Consider the following 20,891-nt stretch of genomic DNA (forward strand, 5'->3'; position numbering starts at 1 on the left):
AGCGCAGCGGCCAAACGTATAACAACTTCGTTAATTTATTGCAATTCAGCCGGCGGCAATGTAACAATTCAAGCCGCCGGCTTTTTTTTTCTGCCTCTCTCTCTCTCCTCTTATGGGCAGCCGGCGGGGACATGCGTGTCCTCGAGAGTCGTTCGTGGCGCCAGGGCAGCAGAGCGGGGAGGCTGCAGACATCGCTTCTGCCAGCAGCCGCTCTGCAAGAACGGCAGGATAACCCTGCCGCGACGAACGACTCCAGAGGGGGGACACGCGTGTCCCCACCGGCTGCCCATAGAAGAGCGAGAGAGGCGGGGGGAAGGAGGAGAGAGAGGCGGGGGGGGGGGAGAAGGAGAGAGAGGCAGAGAAAAAGCCGGCGGCTTGAATTGTTACATTGCCGCCGGCTGAATTGCAATAAATTAACGAAGTTGTTATACGTTTGGCCGCTGCGCTGCGGCGCAGAAGATACATTAACCTCAGAGGAATCAATCCATTTCTAACATTGGCCGCAGCGCAGCGGCCACTTCGCGCATTGGCTGGCCAGAACCCGAAGTGGCCGGCCAGAACTAGAAGTGGCCAAACTTCGGGTTCTGGCCGTAACATATACACATGCAAGATGTTTTAAAGCACTTTAGGCCTGCAATTTAGCATTCAATGTGATTTTTTTTTTCACATTCAAGCTTTATTAAGTGAATATGATCAAATAACATACAAAGATGGTAAAAGCATGTATATAGGTGTACAAGGATAAGTCATATATTCAAAGGCATATTAAATCTTAACATGTAGTAAGCTATCATCAGTTGTCTATAGAGAAATAGCATGGAATAAAGCTTTAACACATTCGGTCAGAGTAACCGTTTCTTGAGCAGTGTAATTGGTTTAAGATTTTTGCATCACTAACTTATAATCAGATGAGTCACGAAAGTCATACCATAGGGCCCATGTTTTAATGTAGTTGTCTACCCTGTCTTGGGCTGTAAGAACTATCTCCTCCATATCAGCTATTCGATTCACTCTATCCCACCATTGGGCAATGGCCGGGGGGTTCTCTGATTTCCATAGTACAGGGATTATAGCTTTAGCTGCATTAATTAGGTGTATGAGTATACACTTTTTGTAGGATTTAAATGAAAAAGGGATTTCATGAAGTAAATATGTCTCTGGGGTGAAAGGGATGTCAATGGAGGAGATTTTCTTTGCCCAAGTGTGAACCTGGTGCCAGTAGTTAATTATTTTAGGGCAGGTCCAAAAGATGTGTATGAGGTCCCCTCCCGTGTTCCCACATCTCCAGCACTTATCGTTATCGGATAGGCCCATGCTTTTAAGTTTGGCAGGCGTGTTGTACCAATGGGATATGAGTTTGTAGTTCAACTCTTGTGTGCTAATATTAATTGTGCCTTTGTGAGAATTCGTCAGGATGTGGTCCCATTGCTCCTCAGAGAGAGTTTTCCCTAGGGCTTGGTCCCATTTTTCCTGGTAGGGAAGTCTTTCAGGGGCTTCTAAATATAAAAGAGCTTTGTACATCCATGACACAGAGTGACGCTGGGGTAGATTAGATGATGCTTTAATTTCAAAGTCCGTCAGTTTTCTTGATAGATTACCTTTTTTGGAGGCGGAATTGATGAAGCTTTTTAATTGTAAGTAGGCCCATTGGGGACATGTCATTCCTTCCTCAAAAATTGTCAAATTCTTAATAGGAATGGGAGCACCCCTCCTGGACACGTCTCTAAGTCTGATATCTCTAGATTTCAGTCCTGTTAAGAAGGAATTCTCGAGACCTGGTGGGAATTCCGGGTTGTCGATTATTGGGGTTAAAGGGCCTGGGAGAGTGGACAGGCTGCTTTTGGAGGTGAACTGCTGGAAGGTTTTTATTGTGGCTAGCATCAGTGGATTTGCTTTTATAAGATCGGGTAGGCAAGATTGAGGTAGCCAGGGGATCTTGTTTAGTGGTATGGCAGAAAAGGCCTGTTCTGTCTGGATCCATCTTTTAGTGGAGCCAGGGTAACACCATTCTAGTATTCGGCTAAGGACCGCAGCCTGATGGTATTTGTAGATATTTGGGAGTCCCAAGCCTCCTTCAGTTTTGTCAAGAGCGAGTATAGAGTGCTTGATTCTAGCTGGGCGCTTGTCCCAGATGAATTTATTAATGGAGGATTGTAGGGATGCAAAGTATTTCTGAGAGAGATAGACAGGTACTGCTTGACTCACATATAGAATACGTGGTAGTGCGTTCATTTTTATGGAAGCAATGCGTCCAAACCAAGACAAGCGGGGTAAAGAGCCCCACTTCTGGATATCAGCAATTACACTTTTAATAATTGGGAGGAAGTTCAAATCTATAAGCTGTGTAAGTTTAATAGGTATCTGGATGCCTAGATATCGCAGCAAAGTTTTTGCCCATTGGAAAGGGAAAACTGATTTCAGGTGTTCACATGTCAAAGAAGGAAGAGAAATATTTAAAGCTGAAGATTTAGCTAGGTTAATTTTATAGTTAGACAAGATTCCAAAATGTTTCATTTTTTCTAGGAGAATGGGCAGGGTAGTGTTAGGAGAGGATAGAAAAAATAATAGGTCATCTGCAAATGCAGACACCTTGTGCTCTTTCCCACCCATATGTATGCCCTTGATGTTCGTGTCCTCTCTGACCCAGTTTAAAAAAGGCTCCAGAACTGTAATAAAAATTAAAGGTGATAAAGGGCACCCTTGTCGGGTGCCATTTGCCAGTTGAAAGGAGTCTGATAGAAAGCCATTCACCTTGACCTTTGCCGTGGGGTTGGCGTACAGTAGGGAGATCCAGTTAAGCATTTGTTTTCCCAGTGCCATATGCTCTAGGGAGGCTTTAAGAAAGTCCCACGCAACCCTATCAAAAGCCTTCTCGGCATCCGTCGAGAGGAAAAATCCCTCCGACGAATGCCGAGTTAGCCATGCATGTACACCTATAGCTCGCATCGTCCCATCTCTTGCTTCTCTCCCCGGTAGGAAACCAACCTGGTCGGGATGGATCCTAGACTCTAAAATAGGTAGTATTCTATTAGCCAGGATTTTGGCAAAAAGCTTCAGGTCAGTATTTAGAAGAGAGATGGGACGGTAGCTAGCACAGGACTGTGGGTCCTTATCTGGCTTCTGAATTACCGTTATATGTGCTTCTAAGAGTTGCTTCGATGGGGTAGCTGACTCCGTAATTTTATTAAAAGCGTCTAGAAAATGGGAGCACAAGGTGTCTGCATAGAGTTTGTAATATTGGGCCGTAAGGCCGTCTGGGCCTGGGCTTTTATTTGGTTTTAGTCCTTTTACAGCTAAATAAAACTCTTCCTCTGTAATGGGGTCATTGAGGTTGTCTCGTTCTTTAGGATCAAGAGAGGCCAGGCCATATTTTTCTAGAAATTGAGAAATTGCCTGTTTTCTGGTGAGAGTGGAGTTTTTGCCTAAAGTGGGAGTGTGAAGGTTGTATAAAGAGTGATAAAATTTGCGGAATTCTTCCGCTATGTCAGGGATGGTAAATTTCTTCTCCCCTTTTGCGTTGGTGATGGATTTCACATGTGTTTTAGCCGTTTTTTCCCTAAGGGCCTTGGCCAGTAATGTGCCGCATTTATTGGCATGTTGATAAAAGGTGCCATTAGCAAGTAGGAACTTGCGTCTAACCCCATATGATAGGGAGGAGGATAGCTGGGATCTAAGGGTAGCTAGTTCCTCTAAAGTCTTATCTTGTAAGGATTTTTTGTGCTGGTTTTCTAATTTACGAATGCGCGTGTATAGGTGGTCTATGGCAGCCTGTCTCTCTCTTTTGGCCTTAGCTCCCATGCGGATTAGTTGTCCTCTAATATAGGGTTTATGTGTTTCCCATATAAGCAAGTCTGATTGTTCATTATTTTGATTTGTCATGAAAAATTCAGACAGATGTCTCCTTAGCAGCTCTATATTATTTTTGTCAGTTAATAAGAAGGGGTTTAGTCTCCAGCAGAAAGAGGTAGGGGCTGTCCAAGGCGGGTTGATTGATAAAGAGACCGGAGCATGGTCCGCCAAAGACTGGATCCCAATTGAGGCTTGAGTAGCCAAGGAGGCATCTCTCTGTTGTAAGAACAGGTAGTCTAGTCTTGAGTATTTTTTGTGGGTAGCCGAAAAGAAGGAATAGTCTCTGTCTTTGGGGTGTAGAAGCCTCCACATATCTACCAAAGACAGTCTGTCTAGCTGGTCTTTAATTTTTTTAAGGTCTTTGTATCTCATGGCTGAGGAACCATTTGACGTGTCCAGGAGGGGGTTTAGTGGCAAATTAAGATCTCCCCCTAGAATCAGCATCCCTTTGGAAAATAGTAGTAACGTGTCTATCACTGTTTTGAAGAAACTGACCTGATTGGTATTTGGACTGTAGATGGATGCCAGCGTCACATCTCTGTCATGGATCTTTCCCTGCAAGAAGAGGTATCTACCTTCCGGGTCGCTTAGTTGGGATATCAACTAAAAGTGTATAGATCTATGGATAAGGATAGACACTCCCTTTGCCTTCTGTAGGGGGGAGGTTTCGTGATAGTGGGTCGGGTAGAATCTATCGTAGAATTTGGGGACCGCATCCTGACGAAAGTGGGTCTCTTGAAAAAAGGCAAAAGTAGCATGTTCCTGCCTTATAAAGGACAAAAATGTTGACCTTTTCTCAGGAATATTAAGGCCATTAGTATTGCATGATACGATTTTCCAGGGAGAGTGGTGGGGGGAGCTGGACTGGGACATACTGCAAGTTATGAAAAAAAAGGGCCAGGTCAGTAGAAGAGCAGACAAAATAATCATATTATGTAGGCTAAGGAAATCGTATAGAGCTCGTGACGTAGGTCTGAAAGGTTAGGTCTACTCTGGGATCGGAGCGTAAGCGTCAATCAGCTTCGCTTATGCAAAAAAGTGCAAAGGTTAGAGAATACTCACGTGACACACCTGGCTATGAGCGGCGTGTCACTTAGCGTGTGAGAAAAAGACAGAGAGTCAAGCTCTCTGTTGGGGAGGTGTAGAAAAAAACCAGGGAGGATGGTTAAACTTATCAACTCGGGGAATAAAGACAAGTCAAAAATCACTGTTGAAAGAGTATAAAACACAGTACAATATTAACCCAAAAGTTCTGTAGAGACCCAGACCTATTAAGTTTAAATAAGTTCTGTCCCCGTGTGCAGCCTCAGCCAGTCCATGGGACGGCTGCGCCGCATCAGGGACGTAGTCCCCACCTGCATGAAACCAAAACATCATAAAGCATTATAACATTAACATATATCGGGACAGTCAGACGTTTTTAACAAGAAGAATTAGTGGTTTAGTCTCCGAGAGGTGGTGAAGTTAACCTTATAGTCCACCTAAAATCAAAGATGGGAAAAAAAAAGGGTGCATATGATTAATCACATATTGCCAGCCAACTAAGTAGACTCATTCTGCTTGAGAAGCTTGATCAGAGTCAAAGAGGTCCCTTTGAGACCCTTGCTTGCTTGAGGATTTACGTCCCTGTTTGGATTGCTTAGCAGGGGTATGACGGGTCTTGCTCTCCTGGGACATGATGGTATTGTCCGGCTCTTGTAAGGGAGGCAGGAAGCCTGCGTACCATAGTGGCAATTTAGGGACTGAGATGTTCAGGGCCGCACAGAATTCCTCCAGTTCAGAGGGCATTTTCAATGAGTGAGTACGTTCATCTATTGTAACTGAGAGTGCAAAAGGGAAACGCCACCTGTATCGGATATTCTTTTCCGTGAGAAGCAGTAGCAAAGGTTTCAGGGCCTTACGTTGATCTAACGTTATTGGGGACAGGTCTTGGAAAAGCGCTATCTGAGCTTCATTAAACATCACCGCATCTTGGCCCCTTGCAGCTTTCATGATTTCCTCTTTTAAGGGGAATGATTGTAAGCAGCAGATAATGTCACGGGGGGGGGGATCACTCTCTCCCCTTTGGGGACGCAGGGCCCTGTGAGCTCGTACTAGCTCGATCTCCTGCTCTTTTGGGCGCCCCAGCAGCTCATTAAAGATGGCGGTTAAGGCTGCAGATATCTGCTCCGCAGTTACAGATTCCGGAACGCCTCGGACTCTGATATTGGATCTCCTGCCTCTGTTATCGAGGTCCTCGAGGTGACGCTGGTGGTCAATAAATCTAGTATCGTGTGCGTAGGCTATCTTAGTGAGGGATTTTATCTTTTTTTCTCTCTTGGACCCTGCTGATTCTATGGTATCAAGCCGCGTGCCGATTGCTGCCATGTCCTCCCTCATTATTATTATTATTATTATTTTTTATTTATATAGCGCCAACATATTCCGCAGCGCTTTACAAAGCACAATAAAACGACAAGGGGAACATAGATACAACTAACAAATATACAGCAGAGTTCCAAGCAGCACAAATATTGTTACAAAAACAGTAAACATTAGGAGGATGACCCTGCCCTTGCGAGCTTACAATCTAATGGGTAGTGGGGGACACACTAGGTAAGGGGGTGGAGGATGGATGAGGCAGTGATTCTTTGCCTCTGATTACATTGTGACAAGTAAATAAAGGGCTATAGAATGTTATAAGCTTGTCTGAAAAGGTGTGTTTTAAGAGTGCGTTTGAAGATGTCCAGGTTTGGAGCATGACGTACAGGCTGTGGAAGAGAGTTCCAGATAAGGGCTGATGCTCGTGTAAAGTCCTGGATGCGAGCATGAGAGGAGGTGATCAGCTTAGAGGCCAGGAGAATTTCTTGGGAGGAGCGAAGGTTGCGGGAGGGACAATATCTTGAGATTAGTGAGGAGATGTAAGGAGGAGACAACTCGTGGAGGGCTTTGTATGTTAGAGTCAGGAGTTTGAACTGGATCCTCTGGGTAATGGGTAACCAGTGGAGAGAATGGCACAGTGGGGCTGCATCAGAAGAGCGTGTGGAAAGGTGAATGAGGCGGGCCGCTGCATTTAGAAGGGATTGGAGAGGAGCTAGCCTGTTTTTTGGTAGGCCACAGAGTAGGGTGTTGCAGTAGTCTAGGCGGGAGATGATTAAGGCATGAACAAGCATTTTGGTGGCCTCTTGTGTGAGGAAGGGACGGATACGGAATATATTTTTGAGCTGGAAATAGCAGGTGGTGGTTAATGAGGCAATGTGAGGTTTAAAGGAGAGCTCTGAGTCAAGTATAACCCCCAAGCAGCGGGCCTTAGTGGTTGAGGTTATTGGGGTGTTGTCTACCGTTATGGTTGCAATTGGTGGGGGTGTAGATAGCAATGGTGGAAAAATCACAATTTCCGTTTTAGTCATGTTGAGTTTGAGGAAGCGGGAGGACATGAATGCAGAAACGGCACGTAGGCAGTCGGGGACTCTGGATAGTAGTGAGGACAGGTCAGGAGCTGAGAGATAGATTTGGGTGTCATCCGCATAGAGGTGATACTGGAAGCCAAAAGAGTTAATTAGTTGTCCCAGGCCACGGGTGTAGATTGAGAAAAGAAGTGGCCCAAGAACAGAGCCTTGAGGTACACCAACAGACAGTGGGTGTGGAGAGGACTTGGTGTTAGAGAAGGAGACAGTGTAAGAGCGTCCAGAGAGATAAGAGGAGATCCAGGAATGTGCTTGTCCCTTGATTCCTAAAGATGACAGTGTCTGCAGAAGCAGAGCATGATCAACCGTGTCAAAGGCAGAGGAAAGGTCAAGGAGTATTAGAATGGAGAACTGGCCTTTGGATTTAGCTACCAGTAGGTCATTAGCAACTTTCGTGAGGGCAGTTTCAGTGGAATGGTGTGTGCGGAATCCAGATTGAAAGGGGTCAAGTAAGGAGTTGGTAGAGAGAAAGGCAGACAATTCTGAATGGATGTGACGTTCTAGCAGTTTAGAAGCAAAGGGGAGGAGCGAGACAGGACGGTAGTTGGATAGAGAAGTTGGATCAAGAGAGGGTTTTTTGATTAGTGGTGTGATGATAGCTTGTTTGAATAAGGAAGGAAAAGTGCCAGTGGAGATAGAAAGGTTGAATAGAGTTGTTAGAGCGGGATTAAAGGAGGAGGAAAGCTGGGGGATTAGATGAGAGGGAATGGGGTCCAGGGCACAGGTAGTGAGATGCGCTTTGGAGATTAGTGAGGAAAGACACTGATCAGTTAGTGTGGTGAAAGATGTTAGAGTGGGAGACTGGTCTTGTGGAGCGGAGGGGAGGCAGTTAGTGGTGGGTGAGGGTGCAGGCGGACAGAAGGAATTTATAGGTGACGGCTGTGCTGGTAAAAATGGTTGCGCGTTAAAGCTATTACGTATTGCATCAATCTTGCTTGTAAAGTATGATGCAAAGTTGTCGGCTGACAGACATGTGGTAGGGGGAGGAGGTGGGGGACGAAGTAGGGAGTTAAAGGTGTTGAATAATTGTTTTGGGTTGTGAGACTGTGAGGAAATGAGCGAGGAGAAATAAGACTGCTTAGCAGAAGTGAGGGCATCCCTGAGCTCCTGCATAGTTTGTTTATAGTAATTGAAGTCTTCTACAGCAGTGCTTTTTCTCCAGCATCTTTCTGCCACCCTGGAGTGCCTTTTCAGCTGTTTGATTTGTTCAGTGAGCCAGGGCTGCCGGTTAGTTTGGCGGGGGCGGGTGGTGGTGAGTGGAACGGCTGAATTCATGGCAGAGGAGACTACATTAAATAAGTAACTGGATGCTGCCTCAGGGTCAGTGTAGGAAGACAGGGTACTTAGAGGTTGCAAGGCCTCAGTCAGGGAATTCACATCCAGGTTGCGGTAATTCCTGCGCGTGACTGTATGGTGTAGTGTTGGAGGAGTTGACGGTAGAGAAGAATTGATTGAGAAGGTAAGAAGGTTGTGGTCTGAGAGGGGAAGCGGAGTGTTATGAAAGCCGCTATTGCGGCTGTGAATGTAGCTTTTATATCCTCAGCAAAACCTCTCATATGGGCATATGTCACTGAGTCTCTTCGTTTGGCTAGGCGTTCGTACTCACGCTCAGAAGATCCTCTGGAGGTAGCCGATCCAGCGGGCGATACAGCGCGGGCCGGCGCCATCTTGGAAGAGGAGGCCGCGGCCTTCTTCTCCGATTGTGAGCGGAATAAGTCTGGAAGACTGCGACCAAATTTCTTTTGGGAGTCTCTCGAGTGCCAGCAGCTGTTTGTCCTCGAGTTCGTCTGCTCATTGCCAGGTATAGGTGCGGGTGGGAGCTGTAACAGCTTAGTATAGCGACGTCTGGGTCAGGAGCTCAGAACTCAGGCAGCCATTCCTCTCCGGTGTTAAGCCACACCCCATTGAATGTGATTTTTGCTCTTAAAACGCTGCTTGGCGTCAAATCCAGATTTTTCCCAGGGACTTTTGGCATGTATCCCACTCCGCCACCTGGGGGTCAGGGTGTTAGACCCCTTGAAACATGTTTTCCATCACTTTTCTAGCCAGCATTTCTAGTTTTCCAAGTTCGCCTCCCCATTGAAGTCTATTGCAGTTCGCAAACTTTTGCACAAACCGAACCTTCTGCGGAAGTTTGCGAACGGGGTTCGCAAACCGAAAATCAGAGGTTTGCGACATCTCTATTGATGTCTGAATCGCCGTTCTACACCAAATAGTTTTTGTTCGATTTCAATTTCAATTTGCGGCTGCCATCTTGGCTATGTTATAACTTCCGGGTCACCCTTGTCTTCTCTGTTAGAGGAGTGCATCGCTGAATGAAACAGGAAGAGGAAGTGACACGCATGGCCATTGCAAGCGGCTCCTCCAGAGGGGTCATAGCATGATTTTGTTGGAAGTAGTCTGGCTAAAAGGCATGTCCATGAGAGGTGCTCAGAGTCCCTTTAAACATCACACGTGCACCTACATTACTTCAGCAACCACGTGGGGGGCATGTATGGGCAGCAGACATGGACAGGTAATGTATAGTGCACTGGGCACCGGGGAGGGGGGGGGGCACATAGAACATTTCGAGGACAGCCTTGGGGGCATCGAGGCAGCAGATGCTGATTCTGGATTTATTTTAGCATGAAATTGATCGGGAATTGGCCTGCAGTGTATGGGTAGCTGAATCAGATTTGCATAGAGAGAGATTTGTCTCCTGGTCTAATCTTTCCATCATCGCTAGATAAATTGGCTAGATAGATTGGCTAGATAGATTGGCTAGATAGATTGGCTAGATAGATTGGCTAGTTAGATTGGCTAGATAGATTGGCTAGATAGATTGGCTAGATAGATTGGCTAGATAGATTGGCTAGATACTGTATATTGGCTTTAGACATGCTCACATTATTACTGCCATCATGACGGAACTTTTATCTGTACTTGAATGAAATGGGGCTGTCTGGCAGGAATGAATATTATCTGTATCTTCAGACATTTGGATGAACTTACCGGTTCTTTAGATACCTTGCAAAATCCGGATGGACAACGAATAACTTCCTAAAGTCAAAATCTTTCTCAAATTCATCTCGGGGGCGAAGCCTGAAGAAAGAGATATTGTAAATGGTCATTCCAATTGATAAAAGATAGATATATAGCTCGTCAATTTTCAATGTACAGGATCTAGATTTATATAGCCCTGACATCTTCTGCAGCGCTTTACAGATTCACCAGCTGCCCCCCAGAAGAGCTCACAATCAAATCCTAGCCATAGTTAGTAATCTAATGTCTTTGTCATAGTCTTATACCAAACAAGTTATCAGTTTTGGGATGTGTGATAGAAACCCGACTGCTTGGAGGAAACCTATGCAAACACATAGAGCGCATACAAACTCCATGCAGATTGTTTTTGGCTGAACTTTCCTTTATGCCAGGTACGCACAATATAGTTTTCTGGAAGATTTTTTTTTTCAACACAAATTTTATTGATTTTTGAAAATAAAGTTGCATACCAATAGCATCTGAAAAAGCATCCATATTTGAACAATCTGTGTATACTTATATACTAATCTCGACAGATATGATAATAGGTTACACAGCATAACATATGGTATGGCTAACATCTTATTTTCAGGTTATTGGCAAACTGTTCAATTAAACACTTATATTATAACGATGAAGGTGAGAAAACTAGAAAAGAATAATAAAAGGGACTGTGGGATAAGAAGAGTTGCTGGATAAAGGAAAAGAAGAAGGTATGAAACATAGAGAAAGAAAAACAATAATAAACCAGGTCTGTCCTCGAATAGCCCAGTGTGCTGTAGTAAGCAAGAGTAAGAGCAACAGCAACAGGTCCCAAGAAGTAAAGTATAGCTCAGGTTCTTCTGAATGGTTAGGATTGTATCAGAAATGTTGTCACCTTCCTGAAACGCAGATGGTGAGCCTATAGCTGACAAGATATTCTATTTGTTCAAGGGGGGTCATAGTTCAGGAAATAGGTTTCCCATGGATCCCATATTTTACTGTGTCTGGGTTCTGTATCTCTGAGAACAGCCGTTAAAGATTCCATCAGTTTGGTCCAATTAATTTTAGCATAAATTTCAGAAATCCTGGGGGCAGATGGGTTGCGCCAACAAGAGGCTAGGGAGAGTCTAGTGGCTGTCAATATGTGCGTGATTAGTCTCATAGACGTTTTTTTTAGTTTTGGGGATAGGTTTGCCCAGTAACATATATATGGGGTCCATGGGAACTAATGTTCCTGTTATGTTCAAAATCATCATTTGGATGTTAGCCCATAGGGGTTGTACTTTAGCACAATACCAAAAGATATGTTCTAGAGTACCTATTTGGTTGCATCCCCTTCAGCATCTATCAGTGACTTCAGGATAGATTTTAGATAGTATGTCAGGAGTTCTATACCATCGGAAAAGTATTTTGTAAATATTCTCCTTTACGTGTGTACACATGGAGGTGAGCTTAGCATTTTCCCATATAGAGCACCATTCTTCTGGGCTTATGGTTTGGCTCAAGGCTCGTTCCCATTTGGTCATATATGCATGATTAGGTTTAGTGGAGCCAGATTTGTCGAGAAGTAGTAGGTAAATTGAGGAAATAAGACCCTTTTGGTGTCCTCTGATGTCACATAAGCGTTCAAAGGGAGTGTATGTGTATGGGGGTTTTGTTCTTGTCAGTAGAGTCCTTAAGAGGTGATAGATTTAATTGTATTCCATGAGGGGTTTAGGGGTGAACTGGATCTTATCTCTTAAGGATTCTTTAGTAAGGATTTTTCCCGAGGACAGATCTATCCACTCACTAATATTAGTGTATTTGAGACTATACCACCTGCCCATAAATTCCTCTGACATCCCGGGGACGAAAGCCGGGTTACCCAGGATGGGGTATAGTGGAGAGATCTGGGATCTGAGGTTAGCTGATTGTACTGTGGACCTCCAAATTTGCAAGGTAAATTTCATGGTAGGAAGAAGTTGAGTCGCGGGGATACTAGGGGGGGTCCGAGGCCAGATCAGAGCTGGCAGAGAAATAGGATATATACTCATTGCTTCAATGAGACCCCATTTAGTACGTATTTTTAAGTCAGACCATTCTGGTAGTTGTCTGAGATGGGCTGCCTGGTAGTATAATTTTATGTTAGGTAGTCCCAGTCCTCCTTGTTCCCGGGATGTCATTAAGATTGAGGCACTGACTCTGGGACGAGAGTTATTCCAGATAAATTTTAGAAGAGCATGCTGTAGTATTTTAAATTGTATGGGTGGTACTCGGATTGGCAAAGTCTCAAATAAATATAATATGCGAGGTAGTATATTCATCTTGAGAGAGTAGATCCATCCTATCCAGGATATTTTATAGGCTGTCCATTTGTGGAGATCCTGCAATATGGATTGAATTAAGGATGGGAAATTTGCTTTATATAAGGTGGAATAGGTATGAGTTAGGTGAATACCTAAGTATTTAATAGAAGTTTTTTTTCCAATTGTAGTGAAAAGATGGTTGAAGAGTAATGAGTAAAGTTTGCGGGATTTTAATGGGGAGGGCTTCCGTCTTTTCTTGGTTGAGTTTAAAACCTGAGATGGATTAAAATTCTTTTAATAGTGAGTGTAGTATGGGGAGCGAGGTGAGGGGCTGGGTCAGGGTGAGGAGGATGTCGTCCGCAAAAAGCGAGATTTTGTATTCTTGAGATCTTTGTTTAATTCCTACTATGTCTGGGTTTTGTCTAATGGCACACGCCAGGGGTAGTGTTGGGCGAACATCTAGATGTTCGGGTTCGGGCCGAACAGGCCGAACATGGCCGCGATGTTCGGGTGTTCGACCCGAACTCCAAACATAATGGAAGTCAATGGGGACCCGAACTTTTGTGCTTTGTAAAGCCTCCTTACATGCTACATACCCCAAATTTACAGGGTATGTGCACCTTGGGAGTGGGTACAAGAGGAAAAAAAAATTAGCAAAAAGAGCTTATAGTTTTTGAGAAAATCGATTTTAAAGTTTCAAAGGGAAAACTGTCTTTTAAATGCGGGAAATGTCTGTTTTCTTTGCACAGGTAACATGCTTTTTGTCGGCATGCAGTCATAAATGTAATACATATAAGAGGTTCCAGGAAAAGGGACCGGTAACGCTAACCCAGCAGCAGCACACGTGATGGAACAGGAGGAGGGTGGCGCAGGAGGAGAAGGCCACGCTTTGAGACACAACAACCCAGGCCTTGCATGAGGACAAGAAGCGTGCGGATAGCAATTTGCATTTTGTCGCCATGCAGTCATAAATGTAATACAGATGAGAGGTTCAATAAACAGGGACCGGAAACGCTAACCCATCACAGATGTTCATTGTTCATGTTACTTGGTTGGGGTCCGGGAGTGTTGCGTAGTCGTTTCCAATCCAGGATTGATTCATTTTAATTTGAGTCAGACGGTCTGCATTTTCTGTGGAGAGGCGGATACGCCGCCGATCTGTGACGATGCCTCCGGCAGCACTGAAACAGCGTTCCGACATAACGCTGGCTGCCGGGCAAGCCAGCACCTCTATTGCGTACATTGCCAGTTTGTGCCAGGTGTCTAGCTTCGATACCCAATAGTTGAAGGGTGCAGATGGATTGTTCAACACAGCTACGCCATCTGACATGTAGTCCTTGACCATCTTCTCCAGGCGATCGGTGTTGGAGGTAGATCTGCACGCTTGCTGTTCTGTGTGCTGCTGCATGGGTGTCAGAAAATTTTCCCACTCCAAGGACACTGCCGATACCATTCCCTTTTGTGCACTAGCTGCGGCTTGTGTTGTTTGCTGCCCTCCTGGTCGTCCTGGGTTTGCGGAAGTCAGTCTGTCGGCGTACAACTGGCTAGAGGAGGGGGAGGATGTCAATCTCCTCTCTAAAGTCTCCACAAGGGCCTGCTGGTATTCTTCCATTTTGACCTGTCTGGCTCTTTCTTCAAGCAGTTTTGGAACATTGTGTTTGTACCGTGGATCCAGAAGGGTATAAACCCAGTAATTGGTGTTGTCCAGAATGCGCACAATGCGTGGGTCGCGTTCAATGCAGTCCTAGGCCGAAGAGGTCATAGCCTAGGGTCACAAAACCTGTTTATTGGGCAATTTCAATGGTGGCGAGTCTGACGTACATAAATCGCAGCAATGGCCGTTAGCAACGTCTGAATCTTACGAAATGTCTCATGCAGGTAGAAGACATATTGTTAGACTTGGGCTCCAAAGATGGGTTCCCTACATCTCTGCAAACCAGAGTTACAGGGCTCCAAATTTGGTAAAATCCCCCATAGGCTTTCATTGGGCCTCCTATTTACAGTTCCAAAATCTCACATCTTTTCAAAGGGCAATTACTCAGCAGTGGCAAATTTTCTAGCATTGTAGGGACCCTTAGGGGGAACATGACTGGTGAGTTTCGGGCCCCTAGGCCGAAGAGGTCATAGCCTAGGGTCACAAAAACCTGTTTATTTGGGCTATTTCAATGGTAGTGATGGTGACGTACATAAATCGCAGCAATGGCCGTTAGCAAAGTCTGAATCTCACGAAATGTCTCATGCAGGTAGAAGACATATTGTTAGACTTGGATTCCAAAGATGGGGTCCCTACATCTCTGCAAACCAGAGTTACAGGGGTCCAAAATTGGTAAAATCCCCCATAGGATTTCATTGCCTCCCTATTTCACTTTCCAAAATCTCACATCTTTTCAAAGGGCAATGGCTCAGCAGTACCAAATTTTCTAGCATTGTAGGGACCCTTAGGGGGAACATGACTGGTGAGTTTCGGGCCCCTAGGCCGAAGAGGTCATAGCCTAGGGTCACAAAAACCTGTTTATTTGGGCTATTTCAATGGTAGTGATGGTGGCGTACATAAATCTCAGCCATGGCCGTTAGCAAAGTCTGAATCTCACGAAATGTCTCGTGCAGGTAGAAGACATATTGTTAGACTTGGATTCCAAAGATGGGGTCCCTACATCTCTGCAAACCAGAGTTACAGGGGTCCAGGGGCCCATAGGCTTTCATTGGGCCTCCTATTTACCGTTCCAAAATCTCACACCATTTCAAAGGGCAATGGCTCAGCAGTGGCAAAACTCACCAGTCATGACCCCCCTAAGGGTCCCTACAATGCTAGAAAATTTGGTACTGCTGAGCCATTGCCCTTTGAAAAGATGTGAGATTTTGGAAAGTGAAATAGGGAGGCAATGAAATCCTATGGGGGATTTTACCAATTTTGGACCCCTGTAACTCTGGTTTGCAGAGATGTAGGGACCCCATCTTTGGAATCCAAGTCTAACAATATGTCTTCTACCTGCATGAGACATTTCGTGAGATTCAGACTTTGCTAACGGCCATTGCTGCAATTTATGTACGTCACCATCACTACCATTGAAATAGCCCAAATAAACAGGTTTTTGTGACCCTAGGCTATGACCTCTTCGGCCTAGGGGCCCGAAACTCACCAGTCATGTTCCCCCTAAGGGTCCCTACAATGCTAGAAAATTTGGTACTGCTGAGCCATTGCCCTTTGAAAAGATGTGAGATTTTGGAAAGTGAAATAGGGAGGCAATGAAATCCTATGGGGGATTTTACCAATTTTGGACCCCTGTAACTCTGGTTTGCAGAGATGTAGGGACCCCATCTTTGGAATCCAAGTCTAACAATATGTCTTCTACCTGCATGAGACATTTCGTGAGATTCAGACTTTGCTAACGGCCATTGCTGCGATTTATGTACGTCACCATCACTACCATTGAAATAGCCCAAATAAACAGGTTTTTGTGACCCTAGGCTATGACCTCTTTGGCCTAGGGGCCCGAAACTCACCAGTCATGTTCCCCCTAAGGGTCCCTACAATGCTAGAAAATTTGCCACTGCTGAGTAATTGCCCTTTGAAAAGATGTGAGATTTTGGAACTGTAAATAGGAGGCCCAATGAAAGCCTATGGGGGATTTTACCAAATTTGGAGCCCTGTAACTCTGGTTTGCAGAGATGTAGGGAACCCATCTTTGGAGCCCAAGTCTAACAATATGTCTTCTACCTGCATGAGACATTTCATGAGATTCAGACGTTGCTAACGGCCATTGCTGCGATTTATGTACGTCAGACTCGCCACCATTGAAATTGCCCAATAAACAGGTTTTGTGACCCTAGGCTATGACCTCTTCGGCCTAGGACTGCATTGAACGCGACCCACGCATTGTGCGCATTCTGGACAACACCAATTACTGGGTTTATACCCTTCTGGATCCACGGTACAAACACAATGTTCCAAAACTGCTTGAAGAAAGAGCCAGACAGGTCAAAATGGAAGAATACCAGCAGGCCCTTGTGGAGACTTTAGAGAGGAGATTGACATCCTCCCCCTCCTCTAGCCAGTTGTACGCCGACAGACTGACTTCCGCAAACCCAGGACGACCAGGAGGGCAGCAAACAACACAAGCCGCAGCTAGTGCCCTAAAGGGAATGGTATCGGCAGTGTCCTTGGAGTGGGAAAATTTTCTGACACCCATGCAGCAGCACACAGAACAGCAAGCGTGCAGATCCACCTCCAACACCGATCGCCTGGAGAAGATGGTCAAGGACTACATGTCAGATGGCGTAGCTGTGTTGAACAATCCATCTGCACCCTTCAACTATTGGGTATCGAAGCTAGACACCTGGCACAAACTGGCAATGTACGCAATAGAGGTGCTGGCTTGCCCGGCAGCCAGCGTTATGTCGGAACGCTGTATCAGTGCTGCCGGAGGCATCGTCACAGATCGGCGGCGTATCCGCCTCTCCACAGAAAATGCAGACCGTCTGACTCAAATTAAAATGAATCAATCCTGGATTGGAAACGACTACGCAACACTCCCGGACCCCAACCAAGTAACATGAACAATGAACATCTGTGATGGGTTAGCGTTTCCGGTCCCTGTTTATTGAACCTCTCATCTGTATTACATTTATGACTGCATGGCGACAAAATGCAAATTGCTATCCGCACGCTTCTTGTCCTCATGCAAGGCCTGGGTTGTTGTGTCTCAAAGCGTGGCCTTCTCCTCCTGCGCCACCCTCCTCCTGTTCCATCACGTGTGCTGCTGCTGGGTTAGCGTTACCGGTCCCTTTTCCTGGAACCTCTTATATGTATTACATTTATGACTGCATGCCGACAAAAAGCATGTTACCTGTGCAAAGAAAACAGACATTTCCCGCATTTAAAAGACAGTTTTCCCTTTGAAACTTTAAAATCGATTTTCTCAAAAACTATAAGCTCTTTTTGCTAATTTTTTTTTCCTCTTGTACCCACTCCCAAGGTGCACATACCCTGTAAATTTGGGGTATGTAGCATATAAGGAGGCTTTACAAAGCACGAAAGTTCGGGTCCTCATTGACTTCCATTATGTTCGGAGTTCGGCCATGTTCGACCCGAACCCGAACATCTAGATGTTCGCCCAACACTACACGTGACCCGTTCGGCCAATCACAGCGCTAGCCGAACGTTCGGGTAACGTTCGGCCATGCGCTCTTAGTTCGGCCATATGGCCGAACAGTTTGGCCGAACACCATCAGGTGTTCGGCCGAACCCGAACATCACCCGACCAGGGTGATGTTCTGCAGAGCCCGAACAGTGGCGAACACTGTTCGCCCAACACTAGCCAGGGGTTCAATACTAAGGGCAAATAGAAGAGGAGAAAGAGGACACCCCTGACGCGTGCCATTAAGAATTGGGATGGTAGTTGGAGATGCGAACGGAAGTTTAACTGAGGTAGATGGGGAGGAGTAGAGAAAATGTAGGATGGATAGGAAAGGGCCCGCAAATCCCTGGTGTTCGAGGACTCTAAACAGAAATGGCCAAGAGAGTCTATCAAAAGCCTTCTCTGCGTCCAAACTCAGGAGCAGAGAAGGTTGATTAGATCTATTCATCAGTTCTATGAGGTTGATCGCTTTTCTAGTGTTATCACCAGCTTGGCGACCCATTATGAAGCCTACCTGGTCGTTGTTAATCAGAGATGTTAGAATAGGGTTCAAGCGATTGGCTAGTACTTTTGTGATGATTTTGAGATCTGCATTTAGGAGAGAGATTGAGCGAAAACTTTGTGGGAGTTGCGGGTCCTTTCCTTCTTTGGGTATCATTGTGATAAAGGAGTTTAAAAATGAATTTGGAGCTTGTTCATTATTCATTAAGGCGTTGGCAAGAAGAGTGAGGTAGGGATAGAGGATAAATCTGAGTTTCTTATAGTAGGAATATGAAAGACCATCTGGTCCAGGAGCTTTGGAGTGGGGCAAGAGTTTAATCACTTCTAGAATTTCTTCCTCTGTTATCGGAGAGTTCAGTAGTTTAATGTTGTCTTCCGTTAATTTCGGTAAAGTTAGTTGGTCTAGGAACTCATCTATCTTAGATAGGTGTGTGGATGGAGAGAGGGTCTGAGGGAGATTATAAAGTTGTTGGTAAAAATTTGTAAAGATTTGGGCAATTTTTTGAGGATGGTAGTGTGTGGTCCCCTGAGGGTCTTTAATAGAATATATATGTTGTTGGGATGAATTTGGGTTTAGTTTACGTGCGAGGATGGTGTGTGGTTTATTGCCCCGTTCAAAAAAGAGTTGTCTGGTCCATCTCAGGTTTTTCTCTAACTGTATGGAATGGATCTTTTGTATTTCATGTTTAATGGTCTGTATAGTTGAGTAATGCGATTGGGAGGGGTCATTTCTATATACGGTTTGCGCATGTTTAAGTTTTGAGTGAAGAGTTAAAAGTTTAGATGACGTTCTTTTTTTACGTTTAGTGGCTTCTGAGATAAAAAACCCTCTAATGAACGCTTTGTGAGCCTCCCAAATAGTTCCAAAGGATATGACAGAGCCTTGATTAGTATTAAAATAGAACTGCAGTTCTTCTGTAAGTTTAGATAAGAGGTCTTTGTCCTGTAACAAGCTTTTGTTTAGTCTCCAGAAGTGTGGCTTATGTGGGCAGAAAAATAAGTCAATTTCTGCTACTACTGCTTGGTGGTCTGACCATGCGATTGGGTGTATTTCAGCTCCTCTCAATTGAGATAGGGTAGAGGCTGTAGCCAGTAGATAGTCAAGGCGGGAGTGGGATGCATGAGGAGGGGAGAAAAAAGTGTACTCTGTGGAGGTGGGGTTTGAGATTCTCCATAGATCTAATAATCTGTGTTTTCTTAGAAGGATTCTAAATTTACGAGAGTTGCGGCTATGGGGGGATTTCTTAGCCCTACTAGGGGGTAGTGTTGGGCGAACATCTAGATGTTCGGGTTCGGGCCGAACAGGCCGAACATGGCCGCGATGTTCGGGTGTTCGAGCCGAACTCCGAACATAATGGAAGTCAATGGGGACCCGAACTTTTGTGCTTTGTAAAGCCTCCTTACATGCTACATACCCCAAATTTACAGGGTATGTGCACCTTGGGAGTGGGTACAAGAGGAAAAAAAATTAGCAAAAAGAGCTTATAGTTTTTGAGAAAATCGATTTTAAAGTTTCAAAGGGAAAACTGTCTTTTAAATGCGGGAAATGTCTGTTTTCTTTGCACAGGTAACATGCTTTTTGTCGGCATGCAGTCATAAATGTAATACATATAAGAGGTTCCAGGAAAAGGGACCGGTAACGCTAACCCAGCAGCAGCACACGTGATGGAACAGGAGGAGGGTGGCGCAGGAGGAGAAGGCCACGCTTTGAGACACAACAACCCAGGCCTTGCATGAGGACAAGAAGCGTGCAGATAGCATGCTTTGTACCGCCATGCAGTCAAAAATGTAATAAAGATAAGTGGTTCAATAAACAGGGACCACGCGGCAACGCTAACCCAGCAGCAGCAGACGTGATGGAACAGGAGGAGGCGCAGGAGGAGAAGGCCACGCTTTGTGAGACACAACAACCCAGGCCTTGCATGAGGTACCGCCATGCAGTCATAAATGTAATAAAGATAAGTGGTTCAATAAACAGGGACCACGCGGCAACGCTAACCCAGCAGCAGCAGACGTGATGGAACAGGAGGAGGCGCAGGAGGAGAAGGCCACGCTTTGTGAGACACAACAACCCAGGCCTTGCATGAGGTACCACCATGCAGTCATAAATGTAATAAAGATAAGTGGTTCAATAAACAGGGACCACGCGGCAACGCTAACCCAGCAGCAGCAGACGTGATGGAACAGGAGGAGGCGCAGGAGGAGAAGGCCACGCTTTGTGAGACACAACAACCCAGGCCTTGCATGAGGTATCACCATGCAGTCATAAATGTAATAAAGATAAGTGGTTCAATAAACAGGGACCACGCGGCAACGCTAACCCAGCAGCAGCAGACGTGATGGAACAGGAGGAGGCGCAGGAGGAGAAGGCCACGCTTTGTGAGACACAACAACCCAGGCCTTGCATGAGGACAAGAAGCGTGCGGATAGCATGCTTTGTACCGCCATGCAGTCATAAATGTAATAAAGATAAGTGGTTCAATAAACAGGGACCACGCGGCAACGCTAACCCAGCAGCAGCAGACGTGATGGAACAGGAGGAGGCGCAGGAGGAGAAGGCCACGCTTTGTGAGACACAACAACCCAGGCCTTGCATGAGGACAAGAAGCGTGCGGATAGCATGCTTTGTACCGCCATGCAGTCATAAATGTAATAAAGATAAGAGGTTC

At 45.3% G+C, this 20,891-nt stretch overlaps 1 protein-coding gene across 1 annotated transcript in view; it reads right to left on the reverse strand.

Annotated features, from left to right (window-relative positions):
• Nucleotides 1–20,891, reverse strand: part of LOC137541988 (alpha-N-acetylgalactosaminide alpha-2,6-sialyltransferase 1-like) — a 253,511-nt gene that overhangs the window by 25,526 nt on the left and 207,094 nt on the right. Inside the window, exon 6 of the mRNA XM_068263567.1 lies at nt 10,287–10,376. Coding sequence (XP_068119668.1) covers nt 10,287–10,376 — 90 coding nt within the window. The remainder of the gene's footprint in view (nt 1–10,286; nt 10,377–20,891) is intronic.

Source organism: Hyperolius riggenbachi, chromosome 12 (genome assembly GCF_040937935.1).
Source record: "Hyperolius riggenbachi isolate aHypRig1 chromosome 12, aHypRig1.pri, whole genome shotgun sequence".
In the NCBI taxonomy this organism is placed as follows: domain Eukaryota; kingdom Metazoa; phylum Chordata; class Amphibia; order Anura; family Hyperoliidae; genus Hyperolius; species Hyperolius riggenbachi.